At 35.7% G+C, this 20,454-nt stretch overlaps 1 protein-coding gene across 1 annotated transcript in view; it reads right to left on the reverse strand.

Annotated features, from left to right (window-relative positions):
• Nucleotides 1–20,454, reverse strand: part of AUG6 (HAUS augmin-like complex subunit) — a 114,511-nt gene that overhangs the window by 92,505 nt on the left and 1,552 nt on the right. Inside the window, exons 2-3 of the mRNA XM_089829739.1 lie at nt 4,447–4,503; nt 4,110–4,204 (exon numbers count right to left, since the gene is read on the reverse strand). Of these exons, the coding sequence (XP_089685865.1) occupies nt 4,110–4,204; nt 4,447–4,503 (152 nt within the window). The remainder of the gene's footprint in view (nt 1–4,109; nt 4,205–4,446; nt 4,504–20,454) is intronic.

Consider the following 20,454-nt stretch of genomic DNA (forward strand, 5'->3'; position numbering starts at 1 on the left):
ATGAAACTGATTTTATTTTTTGAGTTATTACCTAACAGTAGCTTTTGGATAAATAATGATAAATGTTCCTATCTCAATCAAATATGCAAAAAAAAATCTTTAAGAACATGAATAGTTGGAACTTGAAAGCAGGTATCTACTCCTTTGGAAAGCAATCTTCTCAAGTCAACAGTGCATGGAGACCCTCAATAGATCAATGAGCCAATTTTTCAAAAATTGGATCTAAGCTTGATCTGTCTTACAACTGCTGGGTTTTCTCTCAATTTTGTTGTAAGCAATGTTTCCTGGATCACTGGAGATTGACCATTGAAGAGCAATAAAACAGATGATAAATAATTTACAGTAGGTTATGCATTTGGCCTAGGAACAGTAATCATTTCATGGATCAGCAAGAAACAAAACTCTTTCTCCCACTTAAGACATTGTAAAATTGTTGTGATTGCTGCTCATTTACAAGACATCCATGAAGGAGTCAAACGCTGTGCCAGGCAAATTACAATTAAAATAACGTGTATTCATGTATTTAATGAAAACAATACATATCCACCATGTTTAAAAACTCAAGCATGGAAAGCTGATACAGTCACAAAGCTACCTCATCCATACAGATCAGGATCAGGTTGTGACATATATTTGCCTCTAAGAAGGCTGTTACAAATTATAATGAATGTAATCATCATTAAAGTTATGGATGAGTTCATATGATGAATTAGTCAGAAATTGTGAGCAAGTTGATAGTTATAATGAAGCTGAAAATTTTAGAATTATTTGATGATAAAAACTGTTAGAGTAATTATTTTGTTTCACTTATTAATTAGATCATCTTGATTTAGTTAATTAAGTGGTTTATTACTCTAGTTCTTAAGCTTGCTTTTAGGTGCATATAATTAATATTTTATATTAATTATAAGGCGCAAACCTAGTTAGGGTTTCGTGATTCCTTTTATAAGGATTCACCTCTTTGTATTTTTTCATTCACTCATTGGATCAATATAGAGATTGCTCTTTGCATGCCCATAAGAGGTCTTTGGCTTTTTGGCCTCCATGATTTTTTCTTGCTTCTGTTCTTTGCTTTTTCCATGTGATAGGGTTATGCATGCAAGTGTTCTTGGGAGATTAGTTTTTCACCTAATCTAACATGGTATCAAAGCGATCTTGCTGCTCGTTGTTCGTGTTTTGTTGAAGTGTTTAAGAAGCAGAAGTTTTTCAAGAGTTTCAGAAGCTTTTTATGTGAATTTAGGGGGGACCTTTGTTTCTGGTCACTTTCGGCTCAAAGGGACATCACCGTTGCGCTCAGAGCGCCCAAAAACCCCAGAATCCATATAAAATTTGTCCATTTTGGACAACGTTGGTCCGAGAGGCAAAAAAAATTTGTCGTACAAGGCCGTACGGCCTCTGCACACAATACAAGGCAGAAATTATCCAAAAAAATTGCAAAAAAATAGAACTACGGCAATTTTTAGCCGCAGCGGTTAATTAACCGCAGCGAAGCCGCAAGCAGTCACCATTGCGGTCACCTCTGACGGCCACCACCAGCGGCTCCGCCGACGGCCACCACCGCAGCTCCGCCCCGCGATGGCCCACCACCTGGTCGCTGCTCCGCTGGCGGCAGAGAGGATTTTTTTTTTATTTTTTTTTTTAATTTAAAAAAATAATTTTTCATGCATTTTCAGAGGCCCTATCGATTTTTCTTCCGTAACTTGAGCATACGAACGTATTTTTTCGATCCAAAAATGCGTCGGAAAGCTGGTTCTGAGACGGAGATGATGATACAGGTGTTTTTGGGTTTTGATGCAGTTTGGTTGCCTGTTTTGGCAGTCAAAGCCGGATGTTCTGTTTTGCACTCCGGAAGGCGTATCTTGAGCATCCGGACTCTTTTTTGGGCTCGCCAGATATTGTTGGAAAGCTGGTTTTGTGAGTTATTCAGTTGCAAAGGTCTTTTATCCAGATTCTGCTCCAAGTTCTTTCTCCTCCGAGTTCCTCCGAGTTTTGCACTTTCGCACTCTTGCGGATTACTTGGATTCTACAAGTCTTGGGATCTCTTCTTCTATTCTTTTGGCTCACTCTTCTTTCTGACTTCTGAACATTTTATGCTTCTCTTTTGTTGCATTGTTTTTTTTGTAAACGCACTGAGATAAAGTGCCTACTTTTGCATATCTGGGATCTTGTACACTTTGTGTTTGTTTGTACTCGCACTCAGTTATAAAGTGCCATGGGGGGTCATGATGTTTTGCCATTTTGTGCTCATCCACCTTTGTCAAGAGAATGTTTCTTCCACGACATTAGCCCATGCTGTGTGTCGATGACACTGCCCTTTATCCTGTGCTTGTACTTCTATTGCACTATTGGTGTTCCTGATTCTTCTTCTTGCAGATGTTTCTGGCATTGCATTTCAATGTTCCTATCACCCCTCTCCCTGTTCAGCATTATGGGGGGGTTCACCTGTTGGCTCTATTGCTTCCTTGGTTCAATTGAGTGATCTACGTATTCAGTTTTTGTTCCTATGTACTAGGCAGATGCAGTGGCTAGGCACCTATGCATTTGGGTGAGATGGTTCATCTACTATATAGACACTCATTCATTCCTACTTTTGGAGGTCACCTCTTCGATTGATCAGCTCTTCAGACTTTGTCTTCTCTACCTGGTCATGCACTATTTCAATGGGGGTTCCAACAGTTTCTTCTGACAGTGTTTGCAACTTCATGCTTCAAAGATGATTCATGCTCTTTCTAGTTCCTTTCTTTGCTATCTCTTTTTGGAGAGGGGTTTTTTCCATTGGGTTTTCTCCTTTGTCTCCAGTTTATAGAGATTTCTTTGTATTGGCTACCTGATCAGGCCTTGTTGCCGGGACCCATTTTCCTACTTTTATAGCTTTGCTAGGTTAGCTTCCTCCCGAGCTTCGCTTAAGGGGGGGTGTTAGAGTAATTATTTTGTTCACTTATTAATTAGATCATCTTGATTTAGTTAATTAAGTGGTTTATTACTCTAGTTCTTAAGCTTGCTTTTAGGTGCATATAATTAATATTTTATATTAATTATAATGCGCAAACCTAGTTAGGGTTTCGTGATTCCTTTTATAAGGATTCACCTCTTTGTATTTTTTCATTCACTTATTGGATCAATATAGAGATTGCTCTTTGCATGTCCATAAGAGGTCTCTGGCCTTTTGGCCTCCATGATTTTTTCTTACTTCTGTTCTTTGCTTTTTCCATGTGACAGAGTTATGCATGCAAGTGTTCTTGGGAGATTAGTTTTTCACCTAATCTAACAAAAACCTCAGACGTACTTGATATTTGAACATTACTAAATGGAACGTTTTCCCCGATTCTCTCTATAGTCTCTATTGCTTTATTTATTCTTTTTTAAAGTCTAGCATTTTCATGGCATTTTTTGCTTTATTCTATTTCCATAGAATAGGACAATGTCTTATTCCCTTTCTACTTTTCAGTCCTACTTTGCAGAATAGCTCTATGATTTATTTCCATCTTATTTTCTAGAATCAACTTACTCCTACCTTACCCTATCCCATTTACCTATGCAAGCACATAAAATGAAAATGCAAACTAAATATGACAGACTTAATTACATCTTGCATTTCCACTCAAAAACAGACAAAGATTGATAAAGTAAAATTAACCACCGAGGTCTTTGACTGAAAATTTGTGCCTAACTTAATGATTACAATATAAACCATTATAACATATTTTCAAAGTTTAAGAGGACTGTTAATGTTTTAAAAATTGTTGAAATTGAATATATCCTACTTTATTCTTTCTGGTGAAAATTATCCTTAGCGACTTATTTTTCAATTGTCAACTGACTTTCTAATTTTTTGAACTCTTTATTTCCTCAGCACTCTAAATTTGAATGGTCACATTTCCAATGCCATCTCCATTCCCTAGTTATAACTAATGCCCTCAACTATATTTATGTACTAGGATGAATGGGTCTCGATATATTGCTCTCAACCTTATCATAATGCACTAACATTAGCTTTTTGAAATCAATGACAATCAAAATAATAATCCAAAATGATATTTCATAATGAGCTAGAGTTGACCACCCATTCAGCTCGATGAAAGGATATTAAAGGCTGTAAAGATGCAAACCTTTGACCACAACAAGTGGCAAGTGATGAAACTCTGGAATTGCTTCTAGGCAATGCACCCTGAGACTCAAGCTCATTAATTAGACCTTGCACAATCTGCAAAATAGTGGTTTCTCCTTGTTAAGGTGCCATGTAAAGACAAAAGCTCAAGAAGAAATGGAGCGATTTTATTGAAATGCCGTGATATACATCAACTACATGAAACTTCACAAGTAATCAGGGGCACTATTACCAAAAATTACCTTAGCACAAGAAATCAATAAAGACAATTGGCTCAACAAATAAAATTTTCAATAATTAAATTATCAAATGCTTAGAGAAACCTGGTAAAATCTTACTTTGCGGAAATCTCGAGACTGTGCTGCATCAAATATAGGCCAAACACCCGCAAAATCCTGCAGACATGCAGCTTCTTATAACCTTAAAACTCTTAAGGATAGGCTTCTAGAATTCAAAAATCAAAACAAGAACATCTACTACATTTATAGAAATCCAGCAAAGTACCCTCTAGAAAAACAGAATACAAAATTCTTCTTTTTTTTACCTAAATATGCAACAAAAAAAAAATATGCCACAACTTTTTTTTTAAAATTAATCATCTACATTTCTGCCAACTACTAAACTTCCCTTCAGCTCCAAGGATATTCCAATGGCAAGAAAGTAGCAAAAAGAAGGCTGTACACAAAAATATATTAAATTGTCTTTTTTTCCACTTGTTCATAAGTCTCCCTTCTTCAGCATCAGACAAATTCCAACAGTAACAAACTTCTAAATGATAAAAGAGTGTTGTTCGTCATTTGTTCATTGTTCTCTTCCTTATATCAAACTCTCTTGTTTGATTCAAATGTAATAAGGCACCACTATGATCACATAAAGTAAATTGTTATCTAAAAATGTATTGCCTCTTATTGATCTCATATTTTATAATTTTAAATTAAAATCCATGGAGAGACAATGATGAATATAAAGCCGACTGCCCACCTGTCCACCCAAAAACTAGCCTCCAGATCAGTTACTGTATTTCCTGTACTATTAATATGCTAGCAGGAGATTTTGAAACTGTTAGACCCCATCGCGATTTTGCTGGGTTATTAATTCTTTAATTAGTTTCTAAGTTTAGATTAAAATAAATAATAAATACAAATTGATATATTGTCAGTTTATAGTCAGTAGAATAAAAGAATAATTAGTTAGCAATTAGTTTACTGTAGTTGTTTTTGAGTAGTTTTATACACGAATAGATTTGGTTTTATAGAGCCATAACGCAATGTAACCAAAATCATTCTGGTGAATGCAATCAATCAATATATCAGCTTATTTTTGTGGTGAATGCAGTCATGGATATAATGGCATTAGAGAATTGATGTTCCATCTGTGAAGAAGCTGTTTGCAAAGACATACCTTATGTTGGTAAATTGTTTTATTTTTAAATAGCCTTTGTTATATCAATCTAACACAATTGCAGTTAACCTACACTATCTTTTTCCTTCTCAACGAATTTTCAAGATTTAAAATGTTTCAGAATCAAGATGAATACAAGCATAAAACCCAGAAAAAACTGTTGAATTCGTGAGCAGTCTGAAGCAGACTATAATAGCATGACAGTCCATTTCTCAGCATAATTACAAATGTATTAAAAGATATATGCTTGTTTTTAATTAGAGTTTAATGACAGCTATGGGCACATCACTGTGGAGAAGGTTTTAGACTTAAGTTTCATTTGAAGTAGTGAAACACAAGCATAGAGAGAAGAAATTTTGCTTGTATTGCAGTCCAACAAGCACATGGTTTAGACTAGTGGATGGATGAATAAAAAAAGCTGAAAATGCTGCTTAGTAGAGATGTCATGTATGCAGTTGTTAACATTTTCACAGTCAATGCTGACTGCTGAAGAAAATATTGTCACAGCTTGATAAAATGTGGAGCCTGGATGGTCTGATTGGTAGTATTTTTATAATTTCTTTGACTTGATTACAGTAGACCAACATTTCCATTCATATTGCCCTCTATTGTTATTGACTGGCCTCTATTGCTTGCATTGATTGACATGTAGAAGATCATTTACTGCAGCCATGAATATATGCAAATGCCAGAACATCGATGATTCACTGCTATACAATGAAGAGATTGGAAAGAAGGGATCATAGGAATAAAGCAATTGCAGGCATATCATATAATACGTAAGACAAAGTTTCATGAAGCGTGTATCTAGTGTTACTCCTCTCTGCAAAACCAGATTGATGTTTATCACAGATTGTCATCATAAAGTGTCTTATTGATAGAACAATTTACAGAGATACAAAGCATGGGCGGGCATAATAAAGTGTAAGGGATGTGAACAATTGGTATTTTCTTTTGGTTTATTCTGTCTATTGGATTAGCCTAGTTAGAGATTTATCTCACGTAGGCAAGAAAGGAGGGAGTTCAATGTTTTTTAAAAACTATTTTCCATGCACTACAAAAAGCATATTATGCAAGCATAAGAATGCCAGACTCTCTGACAATTTGGGAGGTGGCATTGTTTGATTTCCCTGCTCTGGTTTTGAAGGTATTTGATGAAGATTAATGGTGTCTTTTGTAATAGAATAAAATATAGCTAGACTGGTATGAATTGCTCAATTGATGGGTGGAACCCTTTTTGTTGTGCTGTCCAATTTTGTAAGAATGGGCATTTTGCAGAAGTATGTATGCGGTAGTAGCTGTAATTGGTTGTAGGATTTTACTGCTAGTCAGACTCCTCTTTCATCTGGACCAAATTACTTTATTGCTCGCAATGTTCCAAGAGCACAACCTACAGTTGAAGATACCAAATGGAATAAAGAAAAACATCACGAAACTAGGATGGCAGCAACAAATTTTTGTTACCATAGTAATTTACCTTTCAATGTGGCGAAGAGCCAATATTTGGAAGATTTCATGAATGCATTTACAGTTGCACGCAAGGGGTTTATGACCCCAGCAACTAATGAGTTGAGTGAGCCATTGCTAGCAGAAGCCATGAAAAATACGTGGATTGTAGTTAAACAAAAACAATGTTGGAGAAAAGGATGCAGCACCTTATGGGATGGATGGAAAAATATAGGGCGGGACTTGGTGTGGATATATGCAGTCCCTTGGTCACAGATGCATAAGTCTGCCCCCTTCTGATCATGAAAGCATAGAACAATCTGCAAAATAAGCTTGATGTGGAGAACCTCCCTAATTCTACAAAACTTTTGGAAATGACCAAGACAATCAAAATCCTTCAAATCTGATGTTGGTTAAACAAAAAACTAACCCTCCTTGTAGCTAGAGACACTGAGTTCAGCTTTTTGATACCAAGACCATGATTTAAGGAGAAAATTGTCAAACCCTCCAACGCATCCGAAAAACAGCATGTAGAGGATCACTATCACTCAACAAAGATTGGGAGGACTGCAATTTTTGAGGAAAAAAATTGCAAAAAGCCCTGATGTGATGCTGAGATCACCCATGAAAACTACCTAAGTTTTCTGGAAGGAAAATCAGAAAACCCAACAAAAAAAAAATGCGCAAAAAATTATAAAACCTTATAGTAATTTTTTGAGGAAAATATAACAGAACCTTACAATAATGTTGTTGGAAAATATTATAAAACCAGTGAAACCCAGGGACTCGCACCCTACCCAAAACCTCAAAGTACCTGTCCTCAAAACATCCCAGCACCATGTACTCGGAGTACCCAAGTACCCCCACCTCCCCCATTCTGCAACCACACCGCCTCCAAGACAATTACTTGAATTTCTATTTGATTTTTTTTTTTTGAATGTTACTATTGGGTTATGTACCATGTTGAATGTTCAATACAACCGGTCCAGTTTGCAATTTTGTTGTGTTCAAGTATTTCAATTTGATATGTTATACTGAAACATCATTTCATAACTAGCATTTCAAGTTCTATATGCATAGCATACAACACCCCCCCTCCGTCGTCCCCCCATTGTCCCCTAGACATCCTAAATTGAGGCCCTTTGTTCCCTCATCCCAATGCACCCCAACACTAGTGTTACACTATAAATGTTACAGTAAGTTTTTAGGGAAAACAAATTATAACACACAAGTGTTTTTAAAAAGCAAAATTGAAGAAATCTAGACAATATCTTAGGTGAAAAATCAATCAAAATCCACAAACAATTTTGTAGGAAAACTTGTGAAAAACCTAAGCACTTAAACATTAGTCGTGATATTTTGTGAAAAACCTCAGCACTTAAACGTTAGTCATGATATTTTGTGAAAAACCTAAGCACTTAAATGTTGGTCATGATATTTTGTGAAAAAAATCAAAGCGTAGAGAAAATGCATGATCACAATTTTTGGGGAAAATTTGCACAAAACCTAGATATAATTTTTGAGGAAAAAAAAATGAGAACATGAAACACCACATTATTTTGGAGAAAAACACGAAAAATCCTCCCATTATTTTATCTAGCAAAAAATCAAAAAACCCTAGGTTGGAGAAGAATCACAAACTTTTTGAGTAGAGAACAAAAAGATTGTTAGGTCAAGCAAAAGAGCAAAACATGTAGTTTGTAGACCCAGAAAATGAAAGAAACCAAATTAAAGGAGCAAAAACTCATCGGAAAAAAAAAAGGCTCAAAAATCACAAGGGACCGTATAAAACAATTGGATGTGTCAATTGAACAAAACTCACAACCCAACAAAATCCTCCATAAAAGAAAAACGTGCAGGGAAATTCCAAGTTATAGTCGAGGTAGAACACAAAAGAATAGATAGCACAAAGTTGACGCACAAGAAGAACTACCAACATAGGCAAAAAGCGCATGAGCAAAAGAAGTCACATCACAAACAAAAAACATAAGAGGCATTTCAAAAAACTTTGCACACACAACACGCATATGAAAGGATGCCTCGTCATGCTTTAGAAAGCACTCAAGCGTAGAAGACATAGGCGCAACCCACACAAGAAATAGGTCCAACCCACACAAGACAAAAGTTCAAAATGCAGCCAAAAAGAACAAACAACCTAAAAAAGTTGTGAATTTTTACAAACCAATTTATTTTGAAACTTGCATAAAAGAAAATTACCCTCTATTCTGCAAAAATGATTTGCAGAAATAATATCCTAATGATATGTAGTCAACCAAAATAAGGCAAAAAATCTGGCAGGAATTCCAAGAAGAGGGCTACGAATTTGTTTAGAAAAAATCACCATCACCTGCTCTAATACCATGTTCAAGTAATTGCATTATCTTATTCATGAATATAATATACAAGGTATATCTAGGAATTTACATGACGGTGTTCTAAAAAGAACAAGCCATTTAACTAAAGCTAAAAATAACTACGTGTTCTAATAAAAGAAATCTAAGATGACCATTAATTAACTAAAAATAACTAGCTAAATATAAATAAATATTCTAATAAAATAGGACTTTGTGGAATGTCTTGGTGGCTTCTGATGGTACATTGATCTTCTTGAAGCTTGCAGATGCCTCCAATTAAATAAAAAATGTTGAGAAATTGTGTAATCTATAAGAAGGGGTGATCTAGGAAGCTAGTGATGAGAATGTTGTCCAAATTATCATAGAAAATGCAGTTCCATATGTAGTTTTGTTCATGCTTATGGAGAGGAATTCTACAATTTCATGAAGTCCTTGTGCAACAATTTGATTAGACTTCTTAGAGAACATTGTGAGGACTGGACAGATGAAAAGGGTGGTTGAAGATGGCAAAAAGTTATCAAATTTTGCTAAAACAATACTTGAGTTCTTTATTTGATGAGAAAACACAAATGGCAAGGACTAGAAGGGATTGGGATTTTAAGAGATGGTGATGGACAAAGTATTTTTTTAAATCCCAACCCTCCTAATCCTAAATTATCTTGCTCGTCTCCATCAAAATTTAGATTTGTTGAAAATACTGTCGTTGACGTCAAAGGCACTCATGTGCATATCGTTGGTGAACATATCATCATTAATGTCAAAAGAGCATTGGTGAGATCATTGAACATTGTCATGATGTCAAACATAATTCATTGATCTCAAGAAGGAAATAATTAATGTCACAATAATCTTATCAATGAAGAATAGGGAATATCTTATGAAGAGCAAAAATTTATAAAAAGGCAGCAAGTTAAGGCTTGAAGTAAAGATGATTAGTCATCAAATGGTCATTTGTTGTCTCTACTCAAAGGGCTGTCTCTTTTTATGAAAAGGTATAAGGAGGTTATGAAGGTAAAAAGAAGTTGAAGAGAGGAATATAGAAATGTAATAAGGGAATTCTGTGTACAGAATTATATTATCATTCAAACAGATTTATTAATGAAGAGGTGTGATTAGTACATGAAATGAAGATTTGTAATTCTAAAAGTGAAAGGAGATGTCTCTAAATGAAATTGCCTCTCTTGGCAAGATCCAAAGAGAGCACTGAGTGATGGGATAAGAGTGTGACTTGTGTGTGCTTTAATAAATAAATCTGGAATAAAAAACAGATTGATTTGAAGATTAAAAAGGCATTTTAAAAAGGAATCAAGAGGAATTCTTAACAAAAGGAGATGTCTTTTCAAAAGGTCACCTCTATTCAATAAGGTGTATTTTTCATGAAGAGGCGTAACAATATGAAGATATAAAGGTGACAGTTGAATCAAACTAATCAGATTTCCAAAATCCATTTGAGTATTACATAAATAGACTTCTGGTTTTTTAGTGTGTATGTTTTTTTAACATCAATGTTTCAGATCACGATCCATCATCCATCATCGGGATGAAAGATAATGCAGGACATGTAAAAGGTAAGATCTGTGATAGTTCAATGTGAAAAGAAATGAGTGTAGGCAATAAAGAATAAATTTATGAAAGTCTATTATTAACAAGCTAAGGCAAATTTGATAGTGAAAGGCATGCCTAATCAAATGGTTGAATCCATTTCAAAGAGGTGCATCCATTCATATAATTGTTAAAGATATAAAGATATAAAGGCAGATCATTCAAGTGGAATAGAGTGAAGGGTGTCTGGAATAAAAAGTGCATAGTGACTGAAGTCTAAATGATATACAATTCTGATTTATATATGTGAAGAACAGTGTACACCAATGTGTTGAGTTTTGTACCTGAGACGAGTATGCTAATGTGTAGTGCTGGGAGGAATCTTTTATTCCTGCGATAATGACAGCTTAATGGTTACTAAGCTGGCTGTCTTCTTTTATTGACAATAATTGTCTTTCGTATGCTTGTTGGCTGAAGGTATAACAGTTAGATTATTCATACACCTCATGATGAAGACTTGAATGATCTTACTCATATACCTCACAATGAAGACTTGAATGATCTTATTCATATACCTCACAATGAAGACTAGAATGGTCATGGCAAAGAGCTATGTGTGTGCATGGCTGCTTATCATCAAACAGTCATGTGCATGCGAGACTGTCAATGTGTGAGGCCTTAGCCTTATATTGGTATAACTGCTGAATTTGTAACCATTGGTGTTTGTGGCTGTTAAGTCAGACAAGTCATTGAAGCATCACCATTTTTTGGAACTGATGAGACTTTCCAAAGCATTGAGTTTCATATCTCAGCAGCATGTTTCTTTGGTGACATTTTTGAAGTGCTCATCGCAGGATCTTTGCAGTAGCCTATGATGTTAATGTTATTATGAATACTATCAGCAGGGTGCTGTTCTTGTGTGCAAACATAGCAAGAATCATTTGATCATTATTGTAGGCAATCATTGTGCAATTTATCATGAGTCTTCTGTAGATCAGTATTGTGTCGTCAGTATTGTATGAAGATATTTATCTTTCTGTGAGCAAAGTGTATCTGGGTCAATATTATTGTAAAGGGAATATACTGTAGTGTTCATTAAGGGTGTACAGTTTAATTATTTTGGGAGAAATATTTTCAGACTCATTCATTGTTCAATGAAATGATTTTTATTGGTGTGGCTGGGATTTTCCCTTGAGAAGGAGGGTTTTCCCAGGGTATCTCTGGTGTTCTTGTGTTTTAAGATATCTGTTATTTGCGTTATGCTATTCTGGTTCAAAATTTAACACAATAAAGGGTTACCTCTCTCGGTGAAGAGGTATGTTGGAGTAGTATAAAAGGATAGGAGAGAGAAGTTTGTGATTGTAAAAGTTCCAAAGTAAAATATCATATGAAAATAGAGAAGTTGTGGAGCATTAAGCAGATCATGAAGAATCAGATTTGATGACAAAAGGTGAATTAGATCATGAAGAATCAGATTTGATGACAAAAGGTGAATTAGATCATGAAGAATCAAGAAGCAGATTGTGAAGTAAGTTTTAGGGGCACATTCAATACAAATATTAGAGAAAATTTATAGAATAATTTCTGAAGATAAATATCATCCATCATCCATTGTAGAAGAAACAAACATTGACAATGTCGAATTTGCGTGAGGGTTAGAAACATTGACAATGTGGAATTTGTGTAAGGGTTGGTGCATCTAGCGAGTTGGTGTCAACAAAGTGATCAAAGGGTTGGTGCCTCTACTGAGTTGGTGCTCACAAACGGAACAAGGGGTTGGTTCCTCTAGTGAATCGGTGCTCATGAACTAAACAAGGGATTGGTGCCTGCAAGTCTTTTTAAAAGAAGAATCATATAAAAGCATTAATTTGCCATGGTTCTGTCCTATTATGGTTTCCATGTAAGTGCTATTGTGTTCTTTTGTGCATGATTGTTGAAATTCAGTAAATGATACTATTGTGTTTGATAAAGTTTAAATTGGTAAAAATCATTGTTATACCAATTCACCCTCCCTCTCAGTATGACCAGATACTCTTGAAGATCAACCCACAATCTTTCGAAGTTGGTTCCACACATCTTTAGGATTTTCTAGCCTATCATCCCCAAACCTAGTAGATATGGCAAATTTACTTGTGGAGAAATATTACAAAAATGAAGAAACTTGGAACAGATTCATTCTGTTTGTTGAAATTAGGTAGCTGCAAGAGCTATCTGCATACCTGTGATGATTGCATCAGTATTATTTTGAGATATACGCTATCAGAAGATAATGTCTATTCTCTGCTGCTGTGATCTCTATTCTTTCTTATGGTCGAGTGTATTGAGGCTGTGAAGAGTCTTCAATGCTGAACGTCATCTATATGAAGAGCTACATCCATTGAAGACAATGAAGAATCTTCAGCATCAACAGATGCAAGCCCCTATGTGTATGTGGATGCCAGTCATTGAAGAGTTATTCTTGCGTAGCTGTTTGGTAAGCTAAGAGACCTATCTTTACATAACAGTTGGTGATCGATAAGTCACCCTTATTGTAACAGTAGATGATTGCGACTGTTGAAGTGTTTAATGCTGAACGGTTCTTCCGTATGAAGAGTCCTGTCCTCTGATGTTGATGATTGAAGACAAATGAAGAGTCTTGATCACCAGGATATGTAACGGAACCTTATTAACAACTGTGATTAGTTCACATAACATGGAGGTCAGAAATAAAAAATTCTTTCACTATATTCTGAGTATTGCATGATATGCTTGTTGAATGTGATTCTGAGGAGTGTGGGTGTTGTCGTTCATGGTGTATCAGATCTTATTATTTGCGTTCTGTAATGTTTTGATGATCATAGCAAGAGTCACCTTGATCATTATCTTGTGTATTTGGTTTAGATTGTTAGGAGTATTTTGTAGATGATTATTGTAGTGCATACTGTGAGTAATCTGATCTCAGATTATCACCTTCATTCTGTGTCATCAATTTTGGATGTATACATTCATTCTTCTGTGTGCTAAGAATATCAGAGTCAATCTTATTGTAAAGAGAAAATAATGTAGCATTCATTAAAAGTGTGCAGTCCAAGTGTTCTGTGATTGTATTCAGACATTCATCATTATTTTATAAAAAGTATTTTCCTTGGTGTGGCTGGGTTTTTCCCTCAAGGAGAGGGTTTTCCCAGGGTATCTCTGGTATTCTTGTGTTTTAAGATATCTGCTCTTTATTCTTATGCAATTCCGGTTCTAAATTTAACACTGTTAATGTTATGTAATGTGAATTGGAATTTTTAGTTAATGGTATATCAATTGTTTCAGATGGGTGGAAAGATGCTAAAAAACGTCACTTGATCAATGCCATTGTGGTGTCCCCTAAAGGGGCAATGTTTATGAAATCTGTGGATTGTGAGAGGCAAGTAAAAGATGGGTCGTTTATTGCTAATATTCTCATTTCTGCCACTGAAGAAGTGAGTGCTAGAACCATTGTCCAAGTCATAATGAACAATGCAAGGAATTGTTGGCATGCTGGTTTATTGGTTGAAGAGTGATATCACCATATCTTTTAGACACCTTGTGCAGACCATTCACTTAATCTTATGCTACAAAAGATAGGGAACAAAATTGAGTGGATCAAAAACCACCACATGACTCAAGGAATATTCAGAATGTTCTCATATTTGGAGTTACTAAAGATAAGTGAACTTGAACTCAATCTAGTAATCTAATTTTAAAAATAAAAGTATCTTACAATTTCTGATTTTCATGTTTTGATTGTGTATATCTCTAATAGTTGTATTTTTTTGCTCTAATTTATGCTACATGTTGTTGAGACTCGTTTCACATCAAATTTAATCGTCTTGAGATGACTTTGCACAAGTGAAAGGGGCACTTTCCACTATGGTAATTGGCAATAATTGGGTTATATGGAGGCAAACCAACAATGAGAGGGCAGCCAAAATAAAATAAAGGATACCGGACAACTTATGATGGGAATGTGTGGAATATCTCATTAAGTTCACCCAGGCCATTATGAGCATCCTTAGCTACACTAAAATGAATAGGTCTTGCCTTGGAGAGATCTATGATGGTATAGACTCAATGCTTGAGAAGATAACACGAATTGTAAATGAAAAAGAGCAAGATCCCCAAGAGACATTCGAACAATTTCAAGCAATTGTTGTGGAACAATGGAACGAAATGACCACTCCTCTACACTTATGATGTAAAGGTTATTGAGTCTGACTAACCCACAAGGAACACTCAACAATTATTTTGCAATTAGACCTCCAATCTCTCAATCATCCCTTGCCTTTCTCCTTCACTAGGTTTCACCAAACCCAGTCAACTAGGGTTTCAAACAACAATCGCTTGCCCAATACTTCTAGGGGGCTCAACACACTCACATTAGCTTGACTCAAGGCTCAACGCTCACTTTTATAGGGTTTCAACTCTAAGATCCAAACTGCTTTCATTAGGCCTTAATCCTACAAGCCCTCCTAATCAGGCATTTCAACTTTACTCAAACTTTTCCCAAAACACTTGCCAAACAAATTACACACTTTCCAGAGTTCTACAACATTTTCCAAAACCTGGTATAGGTACTTTAGACTATCTAACAAAACCAATACCATGTTGCCCTATTAACTAGCCCAATTAGGCCACTTTACAAAGCAACCCCTTTAAATACTTATCTCTGAGTCTTCAAACCTTCGTCAATTTTTCTACACAATGCCAAACCATTAATTCTCTAGGTTTCAAGTGGTGTCATGCCCATTCACAAAACCCTCCCTTTTAGGCTACAAAACAAGGGCTTTCTCAATCTCATGCTCCCAAGCACTTCTAGGCCCTACCAATGGATCAATCACTATCTACTCATCTTGCATAAACATAATCAATTATAAAAACACCCCATCATTCAATGATTTCACTCAATCCAATACACTGCACCAAAAACTCACAAAGTTCACTTGTAGCCTCTACCTGAGGGTATCAACTTACATTTCCATGATCTCTATAGACAATATATAATCACATGGAATAATCCTCTAGAAGGATTCCACCCGAGGATGGCTTTCTATGTTGAGCACTACATGCATATTCAAGATGGGATTATTGTGCGCCCTTAGTACCTCACTCGTCACTCTCATACCCTTCGCGTCTCTTTGGGGTCTTTCAGAGTGGGTTCTCATTAGTTACGTATTCAGGTCGACCATCAAATCAATAGAGAACAGGAATTGTTACCTCTACTTGCTTCGGAAAGCGTAGACAGAGACCCATTTTGTTTTTGTTGCCCTATCTTCTATGAGATTAGATGGAGGTTTTACTGCCTATTCAGCGAGTGCAAATCCCTTTCATCTTTTTTCCGATACCATTGATCAGCAATATCTTGCCCTTTATCTCCAAAAGGTCTTGCGGCTTCGTGATCACATTTACATCTTCAACTACTATAGACACAGACTTCAGACCAGTCCATCACCTCCTCCTTCACTCTTGGGTCTCATGCTTGGGGGGACAAAGCAGTCCCTTGGCCATGCTTCGGTTCACACCAAATCTATGAGACCTTGCAATGGGTACACTAGGCAGCACAACCCTGTCTCCAGCAGCTCCTCGAGATGATCTGGAGCACACCCTTGCTCCGGAACGTACCTTTCTATTCTAGGCTACTTCTCACCTGTGAGGATTATATAGTTTTTTCTCGGTGATGTTCTTTTGCTTTCCTATTTTGTTCTTTCTATGAGCATTGTTTGTTGCTCCCATTGTTGGCAATTGCCTTGTATGTTTTTTAGTCCCATAGACCATTGTGGTCTCTTGTTGGACATCAAAAACTTTATCTTATTTTATATTCACACCCAATGTTAGAAAATTGTATAATACACCAATCCAGACCCATTCCACAAGAAACAATGGACACATAAATTGGAATGAGCCAAATCCTCATGATAACCCTCAAACTTCACCAAAAAAAAAAATCTTTAACAAAAACAGTTGAGATGGATTGAACAAAAAAAATTATGTCAAATATAATTTTAATCAGAAAGAAGAATCGCAACCACCAACTACATTGAATTTAATCAAATTTGCAAAGGAATTGTGTATCTTGAGTTATTAGATTTGTTGTCTTAGAACCTAGATCCTTCCACACCACCTTCTTCCCCCTTCCCAGACGTGTACATGAGCATTTAAACATGTTCTACATCTATTCAACTGATTGCAACCAACTTTCAACTAAACTAATCGTTGGCAAAAAGTTGTCAAAAAAGATGCAAAGTTACTTGACAACATTTCTGCAACTTTTTGACATTTTGATCTTCCACATATCCAATGACCATTAAATGTTTACATATTGCATTATTATGTTAAAAATGAGTAAATGGTGTCATTCCTTACTTTATCTTACACTTTTGAACAATTTAAACCATACTAACAACATTTGCATAACTGGACAACTTGACCCCAACCCTAATTATTACATTATTGGACCTTAAATGGTCTTATTATATCAAGTAATGATCAAAATGATCTTATTATATCCTATTAACACTAAACATGACAATTTTAACTTTGAGGTCCCATTGGACCCTTCGATGCTCCTACACCAATTTGCTTGCCTATGCATTGATGCCCAAATAGTATAGCACCCAATATACTGATCTACCAAAAAGGCTACGACCCTATAGAGATTTACAAGTGTCTGGTGGTTACAAGGCAGCATTTGAAAGACTCTTTTCTGATGATGATATGCGAGATTTCATTATGGATGAGTTTATAGAGTTTGTGAATGCAAGAGGCCTAAGTAATGATGCTCTTCATCATCAATTTCAAAAGGATGCATAGTTGGTGGTATCTCCATGGCCAAAGATTCCAAAAGTTGCAGCCCCTTGCAATCAAATTATATCACAAGTTTTATTATTAAAAAAATAGCTTGTTGTATCTTCATAACTAGCAAGTAATTTTTGTTTTATAAGATTAATAATTTCATTTTAATTGTTTACTTTGCCTTGTCTTAATAGGTTGCTAGTTCATCTGCATCAAAAAGAAATTGGAGCACGTATTCTTTCATCCACTTGGTGAAGTGCAATAGTTTGCAATCAAAAAGAGCAAAGATCTTGGTAGGCATTACAACTTGTGTCTCATCACAAGCAAGTAAAGAATATAATTCAGAGGCGAAGAGCTGGGATATAAATGCAAAGCTTGTGGAGTTGGATGCTTCCACTTCTCGGCTTGCACTTGATGAATTTGAAGATTTTGTATTGTCCCCAATTTGGGACATTATAAAAAATTAGGCCAAATGCATAACATATTTTAAAGTGAATTAAGAGGAGCATAAGGCAGATTATTTTAAGTCAATTAAATATTAAAAAGGTGGTCATTAGGACAAAAGGGAAAGAAGACGAAGGACAAGAGGATGAATGTGAACAGTCACGAGGGTGCTTAAGTTGGGGAGAGGAGCTCATTCGCGGCCATACTTGGATTTTGGAATGTGTCTCAGACTTCTCTTTGAAAAAGAGGAAGCTTTGGCTTTCAGCTTCCAAAACCTAAGGACGGAAACCTTCAAGGTCTTCTCGCTGGATCAGATGCCAACCCGATTCAGCATTGGTGGTGAATTCATATCAGAGTTTACATTGGATTTACACGTTCTTTTCTATGTGTTTCCAATCTGACTGTAATATTGTTTTTAAGATTGGATATTTGGTGTTTATTATTGTATTATTGATGTATAATGCAATAATATTGATTACACAATTTCGGTGGTGAATTCATATCAAAGATGACATTGCATTGATTATTGTCAATTAATATATACATTTGTCCTTATAATATTGATTACACAATTTCATAGCAAAATCAGATATTATAATTCTAAGAAATTCGAGTAATTGTCCCATAATTCCTAGTTGAAAGTGGGAATTCAAGTAGATGGAGCATCTAAATGAGGAACTCATCAAACTAATCATCTTCTTGAAAATAGGCATCCCGAGAAACAATATCAGGTAACCTATAAACCTTCACATCCTGGATAGATCAATCAAATTGTAAAATCTCACAATACAATAGCAAACAGAAATCAAATTTTCACTTTTTTAAACATCAACAATCTAAAATGAATGTGCATGCTTCATTATGAAGCACTCTAAACAAGGAAACATCAAGCTTAGCATGGGATAAGGCCTCCTTAAAAGTCACATTCTGTGCTGCCTTGTGAGACATACAATTCTAATGTACTTAGCACAATTAATTGTCACAGCCCAAAACACTATGGACATGGACCTAGACTAAGTCATACAATTGGTCATTTCACATATAATTGTAGTCTTCCTCTTGGTCACACCATTCTAACAAAGAGCCTAAGGAACAATGTGTCGATGTTGGATACCATACTAAATCCTGAAATGCAGAAATGGTGGTCAAAAGTCAATGTGAGTTGGCTAGGCAATAAGCAAAAAAGTTGTTTATTTGTAGTGCCAAAGTGCTAACCCTCTAGATAGCCACTAAGCACCAACAAATAACCAACGAGTGGACCCACATGGAACCACAACCTTGACAATCCGATACCAATTCCACATAGTCTATATCAAATATAAAATCTATCTATGTAGGGTAACCTACAAAAAAATTAACAAAAAAAACGAAAAACCTCAAATCCAAAAACAAACCTCTATATTTTTTATTTATTGCACCAACAAATAGTATGGATCTAATGACACCTATGCAAACACTGCTGACTTGGCAATCAGCACCTCCTTGTGGACTTGTACATGGCTTAACCACCTCCCGTGGGTCAGGTTAAATCTAGCATTTGTATCAGGGATTGATAGTTCGAGCTTTTGACAAAGGGGCAAATGATTCCAACAACTGGTATCAGAGCCTTGGGTCACAAGTTCAAGTCTCCCTTTAGTGGGTGAGGCTCAATTCGTGTTGAGGGGCGGATTGTTGGCTCGGTGGTCAACACCTTCTTGGGGGACTTGTGACATTGCTTAACCACCTCCCGTAAGTCGGATTAAATCTAGCATTTGTATTGTGTGTTGATAGTTCAAACTCTTGACGCAAACGGCAAATGATTCTAAAAAACAATACAAGAGCCAGAAACACTAGAAGACCATCACAAAAATATATCGTGTTTACAATCCACACTTACAACTTTGGTCCTTTTGAACTAGTGACTTTAATGTTGAAAATAATTCCTATCCAATAATATCGAAGTCAATATGCTACGATATGCAAGAGATTTCAGATTCCAAAGAGAGGCAACTAAAACTAATTGCAATATCATAGCTAAAGATAACAAATGTGGAGAGAGGCTCAAGAATGTAGTGGACCAAGTAATTTTGGTCATCTACATGGGCTTTAGGAAAACCTCAAACAATGTGGTTGGGCTTGAATGAAAAAATATATTACTCAGAATGTATCTAGGTAGGCCTAATTAAGAAATCAAAAGAACCTTTTCAGAAACTGTGAATCCTACATGGGATAGAGATATCACTGCTGATTAAAAAACTTAAGGAACATTACCAAAAAAATTTGACATTATAGAGTTAATTTGATTCATCAAAAGGGTTATGTGCCTTCATCATCCTTACAAAGAACACTTTAAATGACATGAACATCAACAATAAGGATGGT

Source organism: Cupressus sempervirens, chromosome 1, assembly GCF_028749045.1.
Source record: "Cupressus sempervirens isolate cs-2001-9-10 chromosome 1, ASM2874904v1, whole genome shotgun sequence".
NCBI classification, from domain to species: Eukaryota; Viridiplantae; Streptophyta; class Pinopsida; order Cupressales; family Cupressaceae; genus Cupressus; species Cupressus sempervirens.